At 42.6% G+C, this 20,611-nt stretch overlaps 3 protein-coding genes across 6 annotated transcripts; all 3 read left to right on the plus strand.

Annotated features, from left to right (window-relative positions):
• The first annotated feature begins 19 nt into the window (after positions 1 to 19).
• mpp4b (MAGUK p55 scaffold protein 4b) lies at positions 20 to 10,380 on the plus strand. Of its 4 annotated transcripts, none has more exons than XM_053845887.1 (22): positions 99 to 332; positions 1,590 to 1,669; positions 1,787 to 1,908; positions 2,013 to 2,090; positions 2,169 to 2,252; positions 3,341 to 3,472; positions 5,725 to 5,806; positions 5,973 to 6,058; positions 7,167 to 7,241; positions 7,317 to 7,513; positions 7,576 to 7,634; positions 7,715 to 7,732; positions 7,809 to 7,850; positions 7,924 to 7,944; positions 8,030 to 8,044; positions 8,125 to 8,163; positions 8,236 to 8,409; positions 8,493 to 8,573; positions 8,683 to 8,776; positions 9,259 to 9,367; positions 9,455 to 9,589; positions 9,655 to 10,380. In XM_053845887.1, the coding sequence occupies exons 2-22, from the start codon at positions 1,612 to 1,614 to the stop codon at positions 9,844 to 9,846; spliced, it is 1,893 nt and encodes a 630-aa protein (XP_053701862.1). In that variant the 5' UTR covers positions 99 to 332; positions 1,590 to 1,611; the 3' UTR covers positions 9,847 to 10,380. The 4 variants fall into 4 exon arrangements, 3 of the variants coding, with proteins under 3 accessions (XP_053701883.1, XP_053701862.1, XP_053701870.1); XM_053845895.1 differs by having other exon boundaries at positions 101 to 332; positions 7,170 to 7,241; XR_008412704.1 differs by lacking the exons at positions 7,167 to 7,241; positions 7,317 to 7,513; positions 7,576 to 7,634; ... (9 more) ...; positions 9,455 to 9,589; positions 9,655 to 10,380 and adding exons at positions 3,847 to 4,210; positions 4,639 to 5,471 and having other exon boundaries at positions 21 to 332; positions 5,973 to 6,033.
• A 122-nt stretch (positions 10,381 to 10,502) lies between these two features.
• On the plus strand, positions 10,503 to 15,567 carry LOC128747771 (transmembrane protein 237A-like). Its single transcript, XM_053845922.1, has 14 exons — positions 10,503 to 10,771; positions 10,916 to 10,951; positions 11,966 to 11,997; positions 12,152 to 12,165; positions 12,239 to 12,310; positions 13,361 to 13,489; positions 13,568 to 13,661; positions 13,953 to 14,110; positions 14,184 to 14,316; positions 14,380 to 14,571; positions 14,763 to 14,836; positions 14,912 to 14,999; positions 15,060 to 15,181; positions 15,244 to 15,567. Exons 1-14 carry the CDS (start codon positions 10,751 to 10,753, stop codon positions 15,306 to 15,308), a joined length of 1,230 nt encoding a protein of 409 aa, XP_053701897.1. The 5' UTR covers positions 10,503 to 10,750; the 3' UTR covers positions 15,309 to 15,567.
• Positions 15,568 to 15,718: 151 nt separating this feature from the next.
• Positions 15,719 to 20,367, plus strand: LOC128769102 (cytochrome P450 20A1). The gene is made up of 13 exons (XM_053882420.1): positions 15,719 to 16,036; positions 16,691 to 16,740; positions 16,809 to 16,975; positions 17,048 to 17,193; positions 17,261 to 17,428; positions 17,507 to 17,585; positions 18,257 to 18,369; positions 18,455 to 18,509; positions 18,580 to 18,700; positions 19,451 to 19,562; positions 19,691 to 19,755; positions 19,887 to 19,976; positions 20,056 to 20,367. The coding sequence occupies exons 1-13, from the start codon at positions 15,965 to 15,967 to the stop codon at positions 20,204 to 20,206; spliced, it is 1,389 nt and encodes a 462-aa protein (XP_053738395.1). The 5' UTR covers positions 15,719 to 15,964; the 3' UTR covers positions 20,207 to 20,367.
• The last annotated feature ends 244 nt before the right edge of the window (positions 20,368 to 20,611 follow it).

A 20,611-nucleotide genomic window follows, 5' to 3' on the forward strand; every position in this document is an offset into this window, starting at 1 on the left:
TCCAGGAGTGTCCCCTCTCTCCTCTTAACTATTCCTGCGTGCTTCTGAACACTGAAAGAGTTAAGAAGATTTGGCAGCTCGACACTGACCAGCCTGCCGGTGTGGGGAGGAACTGGCTTCCGGCGCAGAGAGGCAGGAGGCTCACTTGTCCCAGGATTAAGCAGGATCTGAAGAGATTACAGCTCTCTCCCTCGCTCCCTCTCTTGTTCACTGTAGATTGATGGAAGCACAGCCAACGACCAGTCTCCCGGGAATCATTTTCCAACACTTCCCTGCATCGGGACCAGCGGGAGGAAACTGGGATATAAGAGCAGCGCAAGGCCGGCATTTTGGTAAGATGATGTTTCAGTGGCTGTTTCATGGAGGGGGGGTCACAAAACTCTGCTTTTCATAAAATCAAAATATCAGAGTGATAGGTCCAGTCCGACTTGTACTGTATAACAACCTACTGACTATTTTGATGTGTCGGAAACATTTCTTCTGGCATGATCTAATGATTGGGTGTTCTAAAAGTGTCTTTTTTTTTCAATAAATGTCCTGAATCTCATGGTGCAATTGCTCCCTGCGATCATTCGTCAGATAAAGATTAAGGGTTTGCATTTGTGTTTACACCAAACTTGTGCTACTGAGCTGCTGTGAAGTATGCCATTAACCCCTGACCTGTTCACAACTACCAGCTCAAGAAAGGATTAACCGGGTGGCAATATGGGTGACAGATATTCAAGAACTGGGCAGTTACTGTTCAACCATGGATTCGGACTGAAGCCCATGTTGCAGCAACTCAATCAAGCAGCCTGTCTTGTGTGGGGCGAGAGCCTGGGGGCAGTTGGCCCCACACACATGCAGGAATTCTAGTAATAGATTAAAGAAACTCGAGAGAGAATGGACTCGGGTTCGCTCTGAGCACGAACCCTCAACACGCTTCATGAATACTAGCAAAGGTTTGGTCATGAACAACTGTAGCATAAGACCCCAAACACAGTTGTATTTGATCTGAGGACTGACATGAAGTTAAAACAGAAAGGCATTTGGTGAAGCATGGGCTGATTTTGGGGTGAAAATATACACTGATCCTAATACAGTTGCCTGCATGTCTGCACCACAGTGTCCTAGGAGCTTCCCGCTATAGCTCTAAAGAGTGAAAACAGAAACTGGACACAGGCATCTTGTCTATAGACCCAGGGGGAGCTGGAAGTGTCTGAGCTTCTTTTTTCCATTCAAGGGAAAGTCAAAAACCTGTCCTGCTGTTCATACAATTCCTGCAGCGGCTGACACCAAACAACCTCTCCAGAGTACATCCCAAATTCAAACATCATTTTCTATACTTTTTTCCCCCAGGAACATGATCCCATAATCTGTGTATCTGGATTACTATTTTTTTTTATCAGGCTCCAACAAAGTAGGGGAAAAAAGGATTATTGAATTTGCTCAGGTATAATCTCCATGTCTCCACACAGACTGGTGCTTAGATGTTCTGTGTTCTTTTTTTTATTGTTGCAACATATGTCTAGCTTGAAATAAAACAGACACATTTTTCACGTTAGCTTCCTTCTTGAAGATGATCGCATGTCGTGGTTTGCTGTCAACAGGTGGTGCAGGTCAAAGGTCGTCATGAGACAGGCGGTGGAGGCTCAGGTGTTAAGCCCCCACTTTGAACTGGGAGAACATGGTCAGTAGGGGAATTGAGATAATCGTTCTGTTAAGTTAACATACGGGATTCAAGCTCCTGTGTGTGTGTGTGTTTGTGTCTGTGTGTGTGTGTGTGTGCGTGTGCGTGTGTGTGTAGGCTTGCATCAGATCTTGACAGATGTGGTGGAGGATGTAAAGCAGTCTATAAACCAGGACATAGATGGAGCAGAGATTCTCCACGGTCTGCTCAACGCACCGTGGCTGCAGTCGCTGCTGAAGGTGATGAAGTGTCTGTTTATGACTGTTATGCTCAAGTTTTGTCTACAATTGTCCTCAATTTTCCTTTTAAAAAGCATCAGCAAGACTGTGATCTCTTCCCGCAGATTTTCGAGTGTCTTCAAAAATACCGTAGAGATTCTCCAGCTCCTGTGTTGGAATATGCGTCTGGACTGTCACTTCAGGTGAGTTTTTTTTATCTATTTATTTATTTTTTAAGATTGCTGATGTGCTTTAACTGATGGAGTGTTCTCCTGCTGCAGCTGCTGATCGAAATCAAATCTTTGCCAGGCTGCTCTGAGGATGCCAAAGAGCTCTACCGACTTCTGCGGCAGCCGCACCTGCAGGTGAGCTGGGGTCCACATGCGGAGTAACCAGTATATGTGCGTTTAAAGTATTGATACATTGGACTTAATAGTAAGGAGCTTAGCAGCCACGGTGGGCCACTGAGGTCCAATGGGGCCTTGTGTGCTTGCCAGATGACCTGCCAGTAGCTGCAGTTACATGGTCTCCTTCGCCTCAATCTCAATGTATGTGTTCTGTTTGGAGATTAAATGTTTCCCGTTTACATGGTGATCCTCATCGGCCATGCAGGCTCATGCAGCTGCCATTAAGTCTCTGGCATACACAGCACCATAAAGCAGAGCTCAAACAGCAAGAAGCGTAGAAAAAGAGCCTCCCACCACTGTATTTCCTTCATCCTTTTTTAGACCACCATCCAAACTTGGCAACCCAGCAACACCTCTCAGCTAATTTTGTTGCATTGCGCCATTCATTCATATTTGCGCTTTGTTTAATCCATGTGTTTCACATTATTGTAATATTCGCTTTCACCTGGAGGTGACACTGGTTTTGTTTATGGAACTATCGCCTTAGAGGCGAGCAGCTCTGCAGCAGATGGACGTGCCAGAGGACTCAAGTTTGTTAGGGATTCATTGGTCAGGTCGGGCAGACATGCGCAGTCACGCTTAAATCAGCCCTGACACAGAGAGGCAACAGGATGAAGCAGCGGTTTGATCCAAACTGAATTTCATTTGGAACAAGTCGAGTCATTTCATTTAGAAAGACATGTTCACATTGCTGCCCCTTTCATTCAGAGCAGACATTTATTATAATTGAATACGGCAACCGACCACTGAAAAATTCAGTTTTATGATAAAGCTGAGTAACTTTATCCATTACTGTGACTGAAATAATCAACTTTAAATGGTGGCACCATTTAAGCCTCAACTGATCTTCCTCTCTGTCACTGCCCTGAATCAGACGAAACAAAGAGCCTTCTTTAAAAGTGTTTATTTACATATCATGGATTTTATTGGGCATGACAACATACTTCAGTGGTTCAAAAGAAAGAGTCTGTTTTGTCCCCCCTTTGTCATGGACGTTAGATATGAACTGCCTTGAATCTCACCATGAAGTCTGGCAACTTTTGCAGGCGTTACTCTCAGCTCATGACACGGTGGCCCAGAAGGACTACGACCCAGTGTTGCCGCCGGTGCCTGATGACGTGCCAGACGACGAAGAGGCAACCCGGATTGTCTGCCTTGTCAAAAACAAGCAACCATTGGTGAGTGATGGATGTTTGTTTTAAAGTGAAAGTCTCGTCCACAAATGATCAGAAGCAGTAGTTTTATTTTTTCATGGTTTAAGATTCTCACAACTTTCTTTTTGAAAAGCAAATGTGTCCTTCTTACATTCCCAGCATATGAAATGGAGTCTTCTGATATGATGGAAAAGCATGTGGCTCCACGTCACCAGAACATCTGTGCTCGCAGATGTTGATTTTAATCTCTCATTTGTGTAATTATCTGCTCATGAAACTATCATTTCTACTCTTGACCTTATGTTGTGCTCATGTGCGGCTTCTCTGGAGGAAACCTATCCTGGTTGATTCATGCTGACTGTGGAGTATTGAGTGTCTGACAACTTTGCAACCTACAGCGAGGTGGTGGTGCAGCCTCTCCGCTCTTTAAAAATGCTCGGAAGGGGATCCGCAGTCACTGGGACACCCTGAGACATCTGACCCAGCAGAGGCTTCAGCGTAGCGCTGCCTTTGGGGCGCATGCTGCCACCTCCAAGACTTTGGGGTTACCTCCGCCGCCGCCACCGTGCGACATCAGACGAGGAAGTCTGCCTCTGAGCGGTCAGCTGCACCGGTCCGCAGCTCGGCCCGCCGCTTGGCCGGGCAGGCGCTGTGAGCCCGTGAGGGGACCCCTGAAGCAGTGTCAGGATTGTTACACTAACCTCCTCATGGGCCCAAGCCTGAACCACTCCGCGCCATCAGTGTGCACCACCGTTATTATTGGTAAGAAGTTGGGCTGGGACTTGAACCCATTCATTTTGATTACTTCATCGATGCGAGCCATACAGATTGATCATGTCGCATCACCACATTATGCAATGTGATGTCATCACCAAACCATCCATGATGTAGGAGACTTAATGAGATTTGGCTGATGGAGGGAAAAGATAAGTTCAGGATTGAAGCACAAAAATGTTCTCTCATCACAGGAGCACTTCCACCCTGGTGTTTCAGCTTATGTGCAGACATTGTGGTCTCAAATATTAAATATTAATTAGTTATTAAACCTTAAAATAATTTGATTTTTTTAATCTAGTCCCAATCCTAATACTTGTGGTTCTCCTTCCTAAATCTCATCATTTATTTAACTCATCAGCTCAAAACCAAAAAAATCCCTGAATTTCTTTTTTGTTTGTTTTTTTAAATTGAAGAGGACTGCACTGAACAATATGACAGTGACGACGAGTCCATAGCTTCATCCCGTCCCTCACCAAGCAGGCCTCGGCGCTGGAGTCCAAGTGTCCCTGTTCCCTACTACTCCAACGTAGACGAGTACTTCCAGCCAGGGTTTTCTGCTAAGGTCAGAAGCCAAGTCAGTCGTACGGCGCCGCCAAGCCCGATGCGCACTCGCCACATACTCCAGGTACCGCCAGTTGAGCTCGCCAAGCAGGAGAGCCTGGACGAGCTGAGGAGCACCGTGCAGCTCGCAGCCAGCTCCATGGAGAGCAGCACGAAGGACATCAAGCTCCTTGGCGAGAAGATGGCAGCTGCTACAGAGCGAATGTCTGAAACGGTGCAAGACAACTCCCAGGCTTTAATCTTGCTCAGCCAGGTGGTGGAGCGGCTTCAGACAGTGCTAGCCTCCTCCAGGAGCGACTCCCCTGGGTCAGCTGGCGAACAGGACGGCACACCCAAGATCCAGAGAAGACTGCAGCACCCAGCTTCACCGCCCTCGTCGACCTCAAGCTCTCTCAGCAGCTGCCTGGATGCCCCTTCCACCTCCCAGGGGACCAGTTGTGTATCGTGCCATGGCTCACCTCAGACACCTACGAGGTGGAAAACGCTCACCTCCCCTCAGAGGAGCTCGGAAGCATCCAAGCCACTGACCAACGGTGTGAATTATTCCCCCACTGCAAAAGGAAGTCGGTCCAACCAGCGTAAGAAGAAAAAAAAGCACAAAAAGACCAGATGAATGGCGTTCGCAATCTGAACTTGGACCAAGTAGGTCACTTTCAAAGTGGAGGCCCTGCAAGCTGACACGCTGGTAGTGTGACTTTCTCTCAATAAAGTCTTTATCTGTGTTCTTGTTTGTCTCCATTTTCATTTTCCACAGCTTCGATTACCATGGAATCCTTCACTGCCTCTCCTCGTGTTGGCTGGCATTGTGCTTTCATAACCATCCGCAATGTCTTTTCTCATTCAGCTCATCCTGTCATAACCTCCTGAGCACCCGTCATTCATCCTCCTCTCACCGCTCACTCTGTATTTATCTTGCTGTTGCGTCCTTCACCTTTCAGGGGGCAACGATCAAAAGAAACGACAACACTGGGGAGATCTTTGTGGCTCGGGTGATCCACGGAGGGCTGGCGGATCGAAGCGGTGAGTCTCGAGACGAGTAAATAGGCCTTCAGCTTTTTGATGACCATTTTAATATTTTTCCCCCCAAACTATTTTTTTATACTTTGGTGCGTATGAAAAATGATACTCATATGATCACCTATTAAATCACACATTAAATTGTGTGCTTGTGTGTCTGTGAAACCAGGTCTGCTCCACGGTGGTGACCGCATCATCGAAGTTAATGGTTTTGTCGTGGATGGAATGGAACCTGAGCAAGTTATTCAGGTGGTGGTATGTCAACATTCTTCTCTCTTCCATCACAATGCTTTTACCTGCTAGTGTACGGCAGTCCTTCTCAACTAGTGGGCCACCCTGGGGGGCGTGGAGCGATGCCAGCGGGGTGCATGGGACCTCGGAACATACAGTTTTTTTGCCATACTAGAATAAAGTGTAATTGCACATCCACTTTTATGTGAAATTGATGCACTTTAATCTTTTCTGTTACAGAAAAAACAATGTTAATAAAGTTATTCTTTATTGTAAGTTGATCTATATCACTTTTTTTCCTTTCTTTAATATTAACATGGATACAATGTTATGCAGAGGTGTACTTCATAATAGTTTTGTAGACAAATGATACTATTTACAGTTCCGGCAGAGAGTTAGGGGATGCTAAATTTTTACTTTTTCCTGGGTGTGGCGCAACAGAAAATAAATTAAGGGAATATTGTTCTTTCAGGACAATGTTAATAATCAGTTTTTCTCCCCACAATCATGATTAATCCTTTTTTTTTTTTTTTGCATTTTCACGGCCTGTAAAGATGTGATGTTACATTCTTTTTTGGGTTAGCGCGTTTCTTGAAGGTGTCCTAGATGACTTCAGAAATATGCTCAACAGAGAAGCCACAAATACAAATACACAAGTCAATATTCAAGGAAAACTTTGATTTTCAAATCTAAATCAAACAAGAACTTCAGTCAAATGTAAATGTACTTGTTGCTGGCTTGTATAGTATCATATGCTAATACGGTTCGCATGTTCAGTCTCTGTCGCTCCTCTAGGTTGTAGACACTGGATGAACACCATCAGTGTGGTCGAGGGTCGTCTTGCGGTGCAGAACTGCGCTGAAATTGTTATGGGTTATTTAATTAACTTAACTCACAGTTAACTGCAAGTTAAACTTTACTTTTTTGTATTTATTTTGCTAATACACCTTGTTGTATTCTAAACAATATTTTTACCAACACTGCCAAAGTTGAAGACGTCTTTTATTGGATTGGGCAACATCCAGACATATTTGACAAACATGGATTCACACCTTCCAGACACTGGATTTGACTGTTTATAAAACGTGTTTATAACACAGATATTTCTCCTCTGCTTGGTGTTATCGATCAGCAGGCGCGGTCCCAGGGCACCATCATGTTTAAGGTTGTTCCGATTACCGAGCGACCTGTCCACAACCACACCATGGTCAGCTGCTTCCCAAAGCGTACCACACTTGTGTGTTTTTTTTAAGATGACCCAAGCTTCTGTTTTGATCCGCAGGTGTATGTGCGCACCATGACGGACTACAACCCGCAGCAGGATCCTAACATCCCTTGTGTGGATGCCGGGATGAGTTTCAGGAAGGGTGACATCCTGGAGATCGTGGATCAGACTGACGCTCTCTGGTGGCAGGCCAAGAAACTCCCCAGTGACTCCGCCTGTGCTGGACTGGTTCCCTCCAACAACATGCTGTCACGGTAAGAAGAGTGATTTGCTGCAAAGGATGAAACTTGAAGCCTTTTTTTTGACACTATTGCAGGAAGCAGAGGGAGTCCTGGTGGTCCCAGCCTTACCTGCCTCATGTCTGCATGCAGACCTGTGAGTCCCGCTCTGAACTCAAGTTCTTTTCTTAGATTTCTCTTTGTAAATGATCCATTTTCACCCCATGCTATCACAAGTGAGCACTGTAGAGGAAGGTAAGGGATGTTGGAATTTCACTGGCGCCTTGGGTGTCGGTTGAATGGCTGCTGTCACAACTGTTTTCTCTTACAGAGGAAGATTTGATGGCCATTGATGACAAATGCGTTGAAGCTGGTGAATATTTCTATATTTTAGTCTCAGCTTAGAGATTAATTCTCTCTTACGGTTGTGCTTTTTTTTTTATCAGATGAGGAGACATTTGAATCGGGTAGGTAAGTCTTTAAAGTATAATGAAATATGATGAGTCCAAAGCTTCTTTTTCAAAACCATGTTTTCACGTGACGCTTGCGCAGAGGAGCTCAAAGAAGGTAACTGCCCAATGAAGTAAAAGAAAACTCGACTGATAAAACACCACTTCAATGTTTGCTTTCTATTTCTATGAAACCAGAGGATGATTTCTCCAGCGGCAGAGGTGGAGTCTATTTACGTAAGCCACTGAAACGTCTCTCATTTCTTTCTTCAAGGGATCATATTGACGACTTTTGTGAATTTTTCTCAGCTGGCTTCAGGCGCAGCATCCGTTTATGTCGCCGGCGGCTCCCTGGGCTCTTCCACCAGTCCTGCCACACACGCTGCCCAAACAGCTGCTTGAACGCCCTCAACAGCCCCTATGAGGAGGTGGTGCGCTACCAGCGACAACCGAAGGATCCACACCGACTCATCGCCCTTGTTGGTACTGAAATGTCTCTGAATTCATGGGCTTTGCTTGGAATTTGGAATGGAGTCTTTTTTGATCTTCGGCTGCTTTCGTGTCAGGTCCGTCTGGTGTGGGTGTCAACGAACTTCGCAGGCGCTTGATTGAAGTTAATCCAAGCTTCTTCCAAGGAGCTGTGCCACGTAGGTTTGAAATACAAAATTCTATCTAAAGTCTATACAACTGTCGGTTCAACGTTCATCAGTATTTTGAGTGAAACAACGGTTATTAATCAGTATTTTCTGGTACTAGACACCACCAGGTCTCCCAAAGGATACGAGGAGTTCGGCAGAGAGTATCACTTCACCAGCAGAGAAATCTTTGACAGCATGGTGTCGAGCAACAGGTACCGCTTCCACGACTCTGTCGGAAGACTCACTGATATTTAAACAAAAGGCTGTTACATGTCACTTGGTAAGGAAACATCTACGGTGACTGCTGCTTTTAAAATCCATACTTTAATCTGACTAGATTCCAGGTTTGTGTGTCGGCAGGATTTTTCTAGTCTTCTATCTCTTAAGCCGTCATTTTAATACTCTGAACTTTGCTCCCAATCAAATGGAATGTAGCATGTGTTTTTGTTTTGTTTTGTTTTTGCGTATTGATATTTATTAAAACTTCAGAATTATTTCTGTGGTAACCTGTGATCTAAGTTGAACCATCTCACGAGCCCAGAAGTGTGAGATTAGGGAATGAATGTTGATTTTTACAACAGTTATTTGGCAATTGTAATGATATTTTTAATGTCTGTCTAATGTCTTGTAGAATACAGATTACATTTTATATTACCAATTTAAAAATATATATTTTTTGTTTCACATCTGACAGGTTCCTGGAACATGGGCAGTACAAGGGGAGTCACTACGGCACCAGTGTGGAGTCTGTCAAAGCAGTGCTGAATGCTGGCAAGCTCTGCATCATCGACATTGAGCCGCATGTAAGAGAAGCTTCCAGCTTTCAAATATCTCCTCAGAACCATATTATGATTCAGTTATACATCAATAGTGATGTATATTTTTTACAGTCCATCCAGGCCGTGAGAAGCCACGACCTGAAGGCTTACATCATCTACGTGAAGCCGCCATCTTTGGAGAGACTCAGGGAGACGAGACGCAACTCGGTCATCACAACCAACTACTACATCAACCGGCCATTCAAAGTGAGCGCCGTCTTTATCTTCATAACAGTTTTCCTTTTACCGAATCAATCTGTTCTTTCGGACAGGACGAGGATTTCCAGGAGATGGAAGAAGCAGCCCATAAAATGGAGTCCAACTTCTACCAGTTTTTTGATCACGTGATCGTCAACGATGAGCTGCAGAACTCTTGCGCGCAGCTGCTGGCTGCTGTGAGAAAAGCTCAGGATGAGCCCCAGTGGGTCCCTGCCAGCTGGATCAGACCTGCCACCGATACATAAAGAGAAGATGATATGACTAGTGATGGCAGTACGTTGGCACATACTCACCCACTTTCCTGCGGGATTTGTCGATATGGTTTGTGTCTCATAAATTCACGAGCCGAGCTGAGCATGATCCAGATGTGGGCAGTCTGCTGCTCGAATGTGCTGGATCTGGTTCTTTAGTTAAGTCCTCGGCCAGGATGAAGATCTACATTTGTTTAAGTGCGATGTGTCGGGATGTGAGGGTTTCTATCCTCATTCATTCAGCAACATCGCCCAAAGTAGTACCTCCACTATGACCCAGTTTGGTTTCAGTAGTGCTTCTCACTAGATGAGTGTGGACCAGGTGTGTATTTATCAACATTGCAGCGACCCATTTCAACGCCTGAACAAACCCAGCCTGGATTTGATTTTTGTCATTGTGCTACCTACCTTACTGAATAAGATGCAGCCAATACGAGCCATGACATCAGAGACTATAACCCAATGCTTTTTATGCCAAACACGATGTACAATAAAACATTTTTGAGGGAATAAATCGTCCATTCGTGTCTTTGTTCACGCGAGATGTTTTTGTTTTTCAGTGTAGATTAAAGCAGTGTCTGTTCGTCATCAATACAAGTGAATCTAACTAATTATGCGTGGTCTCCTAAAAAAAACAAAACACAACCTTCATTCGAAGTTTTTCCAGAAAAAGAAGAAATCGTGGACTAGTTTTGACAATTTCATTCCTGTTCATCAGGGTGCTTTTATTATCCTAAACACCGGATGCGATTATTTAGTGAGCGCATACATTTCCGGGTTATGAGTGTCGCGGTAAACAAGCCTCTTTATCCACTAACATAAGAACGGAACCGTTACAATAAACTGTCTGTCCATTATGGAATAAATTTAAGCTCATGTGAGGCAAATACTTTTGGATATGGACAACGGACACTCGAAGGTATGTCTTTTACGTCTTTTATATCGAACAGTTCGCTCCTTTTACGTCGAATTTGTTATGTTTGCGATGAATCACAATTTGCAACGAAGATAGATATTTTTCATGATGCATTTTATATTCATCAATTTCAATATTATCTTTCAGAAAATGCGACCAAGAGAGCTACCGCCACTTCCCCAGGTCTGTTCTCTCCAATGTTGAGATTATCCTCGGAACGAAGAGAGAATTGAGAATCATACAGAACGGTTTTCTAAAATCTGCAGCGTTGCATCGTTTGTTGGATGTTTTCAAATAGAGGTTATTTTGGAAGAAAAAAAAAAGAAATTGAATTTGTATCAGGAGTAATGATACGATATATTGCGATACTGAACGTTTCGCAATATATTTTAACAAGTGCCAACTTTGTAAAGGGAAAATGAGATCTACTGTAAAACGAGTTTATTATTATGTATGTTCAGTTATATTTTGCAGTTGAATGAATCCCTGCCATGATCAACAAAATGACAAGTACGCAAAAAGAAAATGTTAATATTAATCACCTTACAAATGCAGCAGCATATCCATGTATCTATGCATTAAATATCAATATAGACACCTTAGAATATCACACAATCAAATATTACTTCAGCAAAAATACCGAGACAATTTTGTGGAGTCAAATATCACAATATTTGAGAATATCAATCTTTTCTTACGCGCCTAATATACACACACCTTGGCACATCCACATATCTACAACATTAACATTGTGTAGAAGCCACACAGATTAGACATTGGCTCCAGACATTGCTTCCTCTGTAAAGTACATTTTGGCAGCTGAGAAGCCTCCTTGTCTTTTTATAAATACTCGTCGGAGACCTATTCACACACTTCTTTGAATGTGTATATTTTTACACTCGCTTGCTGGAAGCATTGAAACCACTTGACCTCTGCTCTGAGTAATCCTCCCTCCTGGCATATGCCTGACAACAGATTTAACGAGGGATTTAAGACGATGTTACGTCTCTTTTCCTACACATTCTGACTTAACTCGGGGGTGGAATGGCCTCGAAGACAATGGTAATCAATCATTTTGGATCTCTCTGCTGATGTTTTGACGGTGTCACAATACCACGGGTAGATATTTATCTGCTCACTGTTGGACACGTTTTAATTCAACTATTAACTGGTGACTTTCTCTCTTGGCTTCTCCAGCGATCTCAGCGAGCGCTCCCTGCAATGCCAAGGTAGGCGCCTGTTTTCCTTGACTAGTCTTGATACCTCCTGCGCCTCCAACTACCAGAGACTCTGCGAGAATAACCTGCAGTCTAACATTGACTACGATTGTTTACCTCCATCACTGTTGTGACTGTGTCCTCTTTTTCTTCCACATGCATAAAGCCAGGACACCACTGGTAAGTCTGAATCATTACAACTGACTGGATTAACTTGTGTTTTCCAATAATCTGTGGGATTTGTTTGGTTCAGATGACATGCCAACTTCCAAAACAAAAAAGAAGAGGCTGAGAAAGGAGCAGAACGGTGGCGATTCAGTGGAACGTATGTCATCAATTTCTGTTCTAGTCATACATAAAATCAGACAAAGCAAAATGTTATTAAAAGCCTGTCGCACATGTCTAAAATAATGGGTTGAAATAGTGGGAATATGTTTACTGAAATGGTTTTTTTTTCCCGGAAATGTTAACACAGTGTTTTTGTCTGGGCTGCTCTTCAGCTCAGGCTGCACCGAGTACAAGTGTTCAATACTTTCCTGGTCAAAGCTCTGCCTGACAACGACAGCGTTTAAACTGAAATATTGTTTGGAGACCGTCATATCATGATCTCTTAATGGAGTCAAATATATGTAATAATATCCAGAGTGCTGTATCCCTACTGCCTTGTTTGTGCAATAACAAGACCTGTTATTATATATTATTTATATATAATAACATTATATACCTTTTAAGCCCCTGAGTCTTAAAAATCATGCGTTATTTAAGTCATATGTTGGACCACTGGGTAGATCTACCTGTAGGTCACACAGGCAGTTCAGGATGATTCAGGATAAAAACACAAACAAACCAACTTAAGATTTTAGCTATAAAGCCTTTTGTCTCAGATCAACCTGATGATTTTCTTCATGGGATAGTTGCTAGTTCATTCAATCGAAGTTTGTGTCACAGTACTAATGAATGTATTAATGCATTTTACTACCTTTCTTTTTTTTCCTCACTGTTTTTATTCGATTTTTTTTCAACATTTAATACTACCTGAGCAATATACAAAAGGAAAAAAAGTTAAATTTTTCTCCCCGAAAATAAAACAAAACACAACAAACACAGCATAGCGAAATAAACCCCACAAAAAAACAAGCAAGAAAAAAAATACAAAAGGTGACACATAACAAAACTGAAAACCACTAACAAACAAATACAAAAAAAAAATACACCAGTCAATAGTAATAAAAAAATAAGGATAACTCAAGATATTTAACTACATTTCTGAAACGTATATAAATCTTGTTTAAAAGAATCCCACAAGCCAGGGGTGTGCGGGCACCACTGCCATATTCATTGTTCCTGTGAATCCTAGTCTTATGCACCATTTCAGATCCAGGTTTGGAGATGATGGGTCAGAACAACAGAAGGGCGTCTGAGGTCGGGGAACAACTGAACCAAGAGAGCTCATCTGACGCACCTCCCCAAAGGCGGAGGCGGAAGAAAAAAACGCCGACAATTGGTAATAATAATTACAACATGAATTCCAAACCTAATGACTCATGTTGAGGTAAAAAAAAATGGGATTTCTTGCTTTTAGATGTCGATGATGACCAAGCAGACCTTGTGAATGAAGATGGAGCTGAGCAGAATACCGATGGAGAGGAGGTGCCAAAGAAACCCAAGAAGAAGAAGTGAGATATCAGCTGTAGTGTGAAAAGAAAAAGAAAAAAAATACACATCAAGTCTCATCATTTCAGCCGAGATTGACTACTCCAAGTGCATGTACTGAACTACAAGTTCTGAAGTCTCTGTAATCTGTAGTGTTTTGTCCAAGTGCTGCCTGATTTCATAATAGTGAAGCAATGACTCTGTACACAGTAGCATTTACAGGATGAGGTTTTACATTCCAGATTTACAGTTGCTACCGGTGAAAATAGCTATGTTACTGTGCCTTTAAGGTGTTCTGTAATGTGTCTTTTTAGGAAGCTCAAAACTGTTGAATCACAGCTTCACGATGAGTTGGACGTAGAAGAGGACGACATTATCACAGACGTTCCTCTGTCTAAACCTCAACACTCCCTCTTCACGGCACCACAGGGTCAGAGTCAGCCAGTCGGGAAAGTCTTTGTCGAGAAAAGCAGTGAGTTGCGATCCTGGGGCCAAACGCGAAGACAAAATTGTCACTCTAAACACTGAATGCACTGGTTTTTCAGAGCGCTTTCATGCAGCAGAGCGCTCAGACTGGAGGAAAACAAGCATCCAGATGGATAATATTACAGATTTTCAACACATTCAGCCGCTCTGGACCACCAGAGATGTTTCTGTCAGGCTGCATGCAGGCTTCAGGTAACACCTGGTATTTTTAATTCAATGTAAAATTTCTTTTAATTTCTTTTGTGTTTGCTGCAGGGTTTTTGGTCTCTATTGCCATGGCTTCCTGGCTGGCTACGCTGTCTGGAACACTGTCATGGTTTATATGTTGGCGGGGAGGCAGCTCACTGCACTGTCCAATCTTCTAGAGCAGTACCACAGCCTGGCTTATCCTTTCCAGTCACTACTCTACATGCTGCTGGCCATCAGCACTGTAGCCACGTTCGACAGGTGATTTAACTGCAACATGGTCCCATTTTACGTTCCCCTTGCTCAGACTAGACTGAATCAAACTTAAACAGGCACTAAACAGTCTGAGATAGAAAATAGTTGTTGTGCTACGGCAGTACAGTGGATGCAAGTGGATCTTTTGTATGAAAAAGCTTATAGAATTCTTAATAACTAACCTCTGTTTTTGGCAGAGTGAATCTCGCCAAAGGCTCCATGGCAATGCAGGGGTTCATCACTTTAGACCCCGTCGCTCTGGCCTCCTTCTGTAAGTCAAACTCTGTCCTGCATGTATGATCCAGACTGAGTCTGTTGTTATTTTCGCTCACTTTTTTTTCCACAGTTTACTTCTCTGCACTGATACTCTCGCTCAGCCAGCAAATGACCAGCGATCGAATAAACCTGTACCCCACGCAGAACGCCACATTATGGTGAGGACACTTGTCTCATTCATGTTCGTGATGTGCTTTGACTCTGACCTTCCCTTCAAGGCCCCCGGGGTCTGAGCATCAGATTCTCCACCCATGGGTGACAGTTAATCTCGTGGTGGCGCTGTTGGTGGGTTTAGCTTGGATTTTTATTGCCACCCGACCTGAGACAGACTATACACAAGGTAGTAAATGCAGATCAGATACATCAGGTCATGTATTTCATTGTTTTCTTTTCTCCACACAGGTTACTTGATGACCATGGAAATTGAACCTCCGAGACCAGAAGACAAATCTGAAATGACAGCTTGAATGAGGCACCTTTTTACACACATTTCCCTTGTATTTAAAAAAAGGATGTATTTTTTATGTTGTAAAACTTTTTTTTTGTTAATGCACATTTTGCTTTGTGATAGTTGACTTAGACTTTATTAAATTCAATAAAAAAAAGCCTCTCTGTCTTGAATCAAGCAAGTGTTCATTTTTACATGCAACATTTATGTTGTCACAATGTGTAGAAGAGAGTCACCGTGTTTTCCATCATGGCCAAAACATTAATGTGCATGGTATAGCCACGACAAATATATATATATATATATATATATATATATATATATATATATATTTGTAATATAATATAATTTCTCCATGAAACGCCACCACCTAAATAGTTTATGCTGAAATCAAAACTTTTTTTTCTTCTATTGCTTGCCACGTGTTTTTAAATTTAAAATATATTTTGGTATTTCCCTTTACGTTCCAACCATAGACATTTACGGTTCAACCAGCATGTCGATGACATCTTGGTGTGATTACTTCGTCCTCGAACCAGGCGAACTAATCGAGCACCGACATCCTACCTTCCTATGTTGACGTGGTAACGGTGCGCTCTGCACTCTGTATTGTTTGAAATCCTCTCATGTAAATGACCAAGAGTGAGTGCCGTTGGCTAAAGTAAGACAGTCGTTATGCTTGACTTTGCCATTTTTGCCGTAACGTTTGTGATCATTTTGGTCGGCGCTGTTCTTTATCTGTACCCGGTAAGTTCTGCAGAGACCACTTCCAGACGAATAGCCCTCGCACTGTGAAGTATGTGCAACTATCTGGAGGACTCTTCTCTGACAGTTCTACTTTTTATTGCCATTGCGTCTAATGGGGTCGTCTAATTAAAAGTTAGCATTATGGTGCCTCAACTTCTCGCGCTGTTTTAGCCTTGTCTCGTTTGAGATGTGATCCAAAGGGAAGTTAGTTTAAGAGAAGAGTTTGTTATCCAGGTCCACGACAGTCCAAAAACAACTGACTTCTAAAAGTAACAACACGATCAGTTACACGTTTTCTCTTGCTGTGTACCGAGTGAGCTTCATTTGTTTCCTCATAGAGAGCAAGAACATGTTGGTAAAGCCAATTGTGACGTGTAAAATAGACATGTTAAATGATAATTAAGCATGCAAATGTTGAATGCTGCTTGGGGAATAGACAAGAAAAGCAAATAGTGAAAGTAAGAAGAGTACAAGTCAGATTAAAACAGGAAGAAATTGGACCCATTGGTGTTCACAATGACTTAATTCAGTCATGCAAATGAGAATGTTAGAGGAAATGCAATAATATTTGGCAGAACCTGGAGTGAAATTCTAACTCCAGCAATCATTTGCTTCTTGCAATATAACGAATAAACAGTGCTCTTTCCTTCACAGTCGTCGAGAAGAGCGTCTGGCATCCCAGGTCCAAACCCCACGGATGACAAGTAAGAAGTTGTCATGAACCTTGCTGGCTGTGTTGCAACAAAATCAGCGTATCAATAATGTGTTTTAGGGATGGAAACCTCCAGGACATTGTCAACAAAGGAAGTCTGCATGAATTCCTGGTTGACTTGCATCAAGAATTTGGCTCTGTGGCCTCCTTCTGGTTTGGTGGTCGTCCTGTTGTCAGTCTGGGCTCATTGAAGCAGCTGCAGCAACACATCAACCCAAACCACACGAGTAAGTGCAAGAGTGAAACAAAAGCTTCACCAGAATGGTTTTTATTTAAATCTGCTTCACTTTCATTGGCAGCTGACTCCTTTGAAACGATGCTGAAGTCGTTGCTAGGTTACCAGTCTGGGCTTGGAGGCGGTTCAAGTGAGGCGATCATGAGGAAAAAGGTCTACGATAGTGGCATCAACAATACGCTGAACAACAACTTCCCTCTGGTGCTCAAGGTTTGTTCATAAAACGTCATTGTCTTAAACATTAGTGGAGTAAGTAGCCCTTCCCTGTTCACGTCAGATTGTGGACGAGCTGGTTGGAAAATGGAAATCTTACCCTGAAGGCCAGCACATCCCCCTGTGTGCCCACCTCATCGGTTTGTCGATGAAGACAGTTACCCAGCTTGCTCTGGGTGAGCTCTTCACGGACAACAGCCGGATCATTGCCTTCCGAAAGAACCATGATGCAGTGAGTCATTTTTTTCTAAATGTTCTTATCATCCCCATGGTGTGGAGAATGATCAGAGTCATGGCTTCTTGTGTTCAGATCTGGTCTGAAATTGGTAAAGGCTACCTGGATGGCTCCCTGGAGAAGAGCGCGACCAGAAAAGGACACTACGAGAAAGGTGAATTAGTCTGTTGTTTTCTTTATTTGTTTTGATATTTAAAACTAACACCCATTGAAATTTCAGTCACACTCTAGACGAGGGAACATATATTGCCATACATCGAGCTTGCTACATATTCATATGTGCGTCATATGTGCGTCAATGGTTCAGTCTAAACAACACCATCATTACTGATTATTAACACTAAATAAGTCAGGGATTCATTTATTCAGAGTGAATTTGTGTTCCCAAATCTAACCTGATCCCAAAATATTTTGTTTCTCTGGTTCGGCATTATAAATCTTTTTTTTTTTAATTCACTTTGATCTACTCTTTCCTGCCACATATTATAAATAAACCAAGTATTTAGGTAAAATATTAAAAAGGTCACATACTTTAGTCACAACAATGTAATATGTTCTGATGAGGATGTTAATGTTATAGTAATTTCATTTGAGTCCACTTTATTTCTTCTTTAGAATATTCAAATGTTAAAGCTCCTAAATAACTATCGCAATGACTCACACCCATGAACAAACCCACAATATAACAATAGCCCTGTATCATTGTGTGAGAGTCTGCTCTTCACCTAGATTATTTTTGTGTTCCATTATCAAGATATGTTTGTCTTATGGAGTATTAGATCTGAGTCGTACATGGCCATACCCCGTTTGATCTCTTGCTTCCAGCTCTGACAGAGATGGAGTCTGTGCTTCTGTCTCTGGCGAAGGAGAGAAAGTCTCAGAGGAAGCGTTCGGTGTTTGTGGACACGCTGCTTCAGTCAAGTCTCACAGAGCGCCAGGTGCCAACTGAGCCTTCAGAATAAATTGTTCAAATAGCAGAAAGCCCTGTGTGATCGCTTAGTAACAGGAATGCATTTGTTTCAGACGATGGAGGATTGCATGGTCTTCACTTTGGCTGGATGTGTCATCACTGCCAACTGTGAGTGACACGAACCTTTCTGACAAGCACAGACCAAGCTGTGTTGGGTTGAACTGTTGTACGTCCACAGTGTGCATCTGGGCCCTTCATTTCCTGTCCACCTCTGAAGAAGTCCAGGACAAGCTGTGCCAGGAAATAGAGCAGGTTTTGGGCTCTGGTCAGATTTCTTTGGAGCAGATCCCTAAGCTCAGGTAAATGGTGTTCTTGTTATTCATCAAAACATAGAGGTATATAACCACTTTATTTGCACTACCAGCTAAAAGTTTGGACACACCTTCTTATTGAATGATTCTTCTTTATTTCCATGATTTCATGACTACTAATGTTGCAAATTTACACTGAAGGCATCAAAGCTATGATTGAAGATATATGAAATTACGCGCAGTAGTTAAGAAAAATGTGGAATGACTCAAAATGTGTGATATATTTTATATACTTTAAAACAGCCTCCCTTTGCTTTGGTGACTTCTCTGCACACTCTTCTCGTGATGAGCTTCATGATGTGGTCACCTGTTGGAAAATTTCAGGTGACCACCTGAAAGGGTGGCTGTTTTAAGAATGTAAAATATGAAACATATGTAGAGTTATTTAATTTTTGGGGGGCGGCCGTTGTGATTCCATCCATAAATCCATCTATCCTGCTTCATATACCTGAGTGTAAAAGTAAGATCTGTTCAAAAATATGTTTTGACTTTTCTATTTTAATATTAGGGGAGGGATTTTAAAATGGCATCTAATAAAGTTTTTGTAATTCATTAACTGCATTTCATTGTTTGACACCAGATTGATCAAATTTAAGGTGAATCTGTTCATGTTAACATCAGAGTGAAAGTGCTCCAGTGATGAGCAAACACTTTGCTGCATGAAGTGCACAGAACAACATGGAAATAAGTCGTGCCTCAACTTGAATTTGATCCGGTATCATTCCTGCCCTTGAAAAGATACTGCCAGCAGATCCTAAATGAGACTGTTCGGACCGCAAAGCTGACCCCGGTTGCAGCTCGGCTTCAGCAAGTGGAGGGAAAAGTCGATCAACATGTCATCCCTAAAGAGGTATCTAGTTTCTGGACCTCTGTGGCTCCTCATGGCCGCTCTTCTATCCATTTCCTCCTAGTGTGGTGTTGTGGCGTAAACCAAAGCTGCAGTTATAATATGAGATGTCTTTATGAATCACTTTTCAGACGTTGGTGATCTATGCTCTGGGAGTGGTGCTGCAGGATTCCGACACATGGAGCGGTCCGAGCAGGTGCACATCCAGCATTATGAGCTCTTTTGTTCCATGCCATATCCTTATTAGCCTAGACTTTGGTCATAGATTTTTGTAATGTCATGTAAATTCATTAAATATGCTTCCGATGTTTCAACACCGCCCCTTAGGTTTGACCCGGCTCGGTTTGAGGAAGAGTCTACCAGGCGGAATTTTTGTCTGCTGGGCTTCTCTGGGAACCAAACTTGCCCAGAGCTCAGGTAAAAGCAAATGCATTGAATCGTGCCCTCAGTTTTTGTGTAATTCTATAGTAACTTTATGCTTGGTGTTCCATTACAGGTTTGCCTACACAGTAGCCACCGTCCTTCTGAGCACGCTAGCCAGACAACTGAAGGTCCATCGGCTCAAGGGGCAGGTTCTGGAGGTCAAATCAGAGCTTGTGTCAACGCCTAAAGATGAAACCTGGATCACTGTCAGCAGCAGGAAATGAAGCCTGTTCGGAAACATGTTTGTACCCTCTTTTTATAAACAAACAACTCTCCAGCCAGCAATAAGAAAATCAGGCATCAATATCTGACAATGTATTGAGTTGTTTGCGGCCTTTGTGGCACAATATATGTAAGTCTTCAACACAATTTCTGCAAAAATGGAAAGAAAATAAACGTTTTGTAATTTTTCAAGTGTTTTTGTCAGTTTTGTTAAGGAATTCTACATCTGAAATTGTGACTTACATTCGTAAAAAACAGGTTTCTTCTAAGTCTAAACCCATAAATTATGAGGTTAAATGGTGATTTAGTTGCTCATAACTTAGAGTGAGAGAGCGAGTGGTTTTCTATTTAAATATCTGTTCATGGTGTCCTCCGCCTTTTGCCCCGAGTAGCTGGGATGGGCGCGA

Source organism: Synchiropus splendidus, chromosome 1 (assembly GCF_027744825.2).
Source record: "Synchiropus splendidus isolate RoL2022-P1 chromosome 1, RoL_Sspl_1.0, whole genome shotgun sequence".
In the NCBI taxonomy this organism is placed as follows: Eukaryota; Metazoa; Chordata; class Actinopteri; order Syngnathiformes; family Callionymidae; genus Synchiropus; species Synchiropus splendidus.

Coding starts and splice junctions, on each gene's coding strand:
- mpp4b (XM_053845887.1), top strand. CDS start 1,612: ATGAGACAGGCGGTGGAGGCTCAGGTGTTAAGCCCCCACTTTGAACTG. Junction 3,473..5,724: donor TCAAAAACAAGCAACCATTG/GTGAGTGATGGA, acceptor TTCACCTTTCAG/GGGGCAACGATCAAAAGAAA. Junction 9,590..9,654: donor ACATCAACCGGCCATTCAAA/GTGAGCGCCGTC, acceptor TCTTTCGGACAG/GACGAGGATTTCCAGGAGAT.
- LOC128747771 (XM_053845922.1), top strand. CDS start 10,751: ATGGACAACGGACACTCGAAG. Junction 10,952..11,965: donor AGCTACCGCCACTTCCCCAG/GTCTGTTCTCTC, acceptor TGGCTTCTCCAG/CGATCTCAGCGAGCGCTCCC. Junction 12,311..13,360: donor CGGTGGCGATTCAGTGGAAC/GTATGTCATCAA, acceptor GCACCATTTCAG/ATCCAGGTTTGGAGATGATG.
- LOC128769102 (XM_053882420.1), top strand. CDS start 15,965: ATGCTTGACTTTGCCATTTTTGCCGTAACGTTTGTGATCATTTTGGTC. Junction 16,037..16,690: donor CTGTTCTTTATCTGTACCCG/GTAAGTTCTGCA, acceptor TTTCCTTCACAG/TCGTCGAGAAGAGCGTCTGG. Junction 18,510..18,579: donor ATGTGTCATCACTGCCAACT/GTGAGTGACACG, acceptor GTACGTCCACAG/TGTGCATCTGGGCCCTTCAT.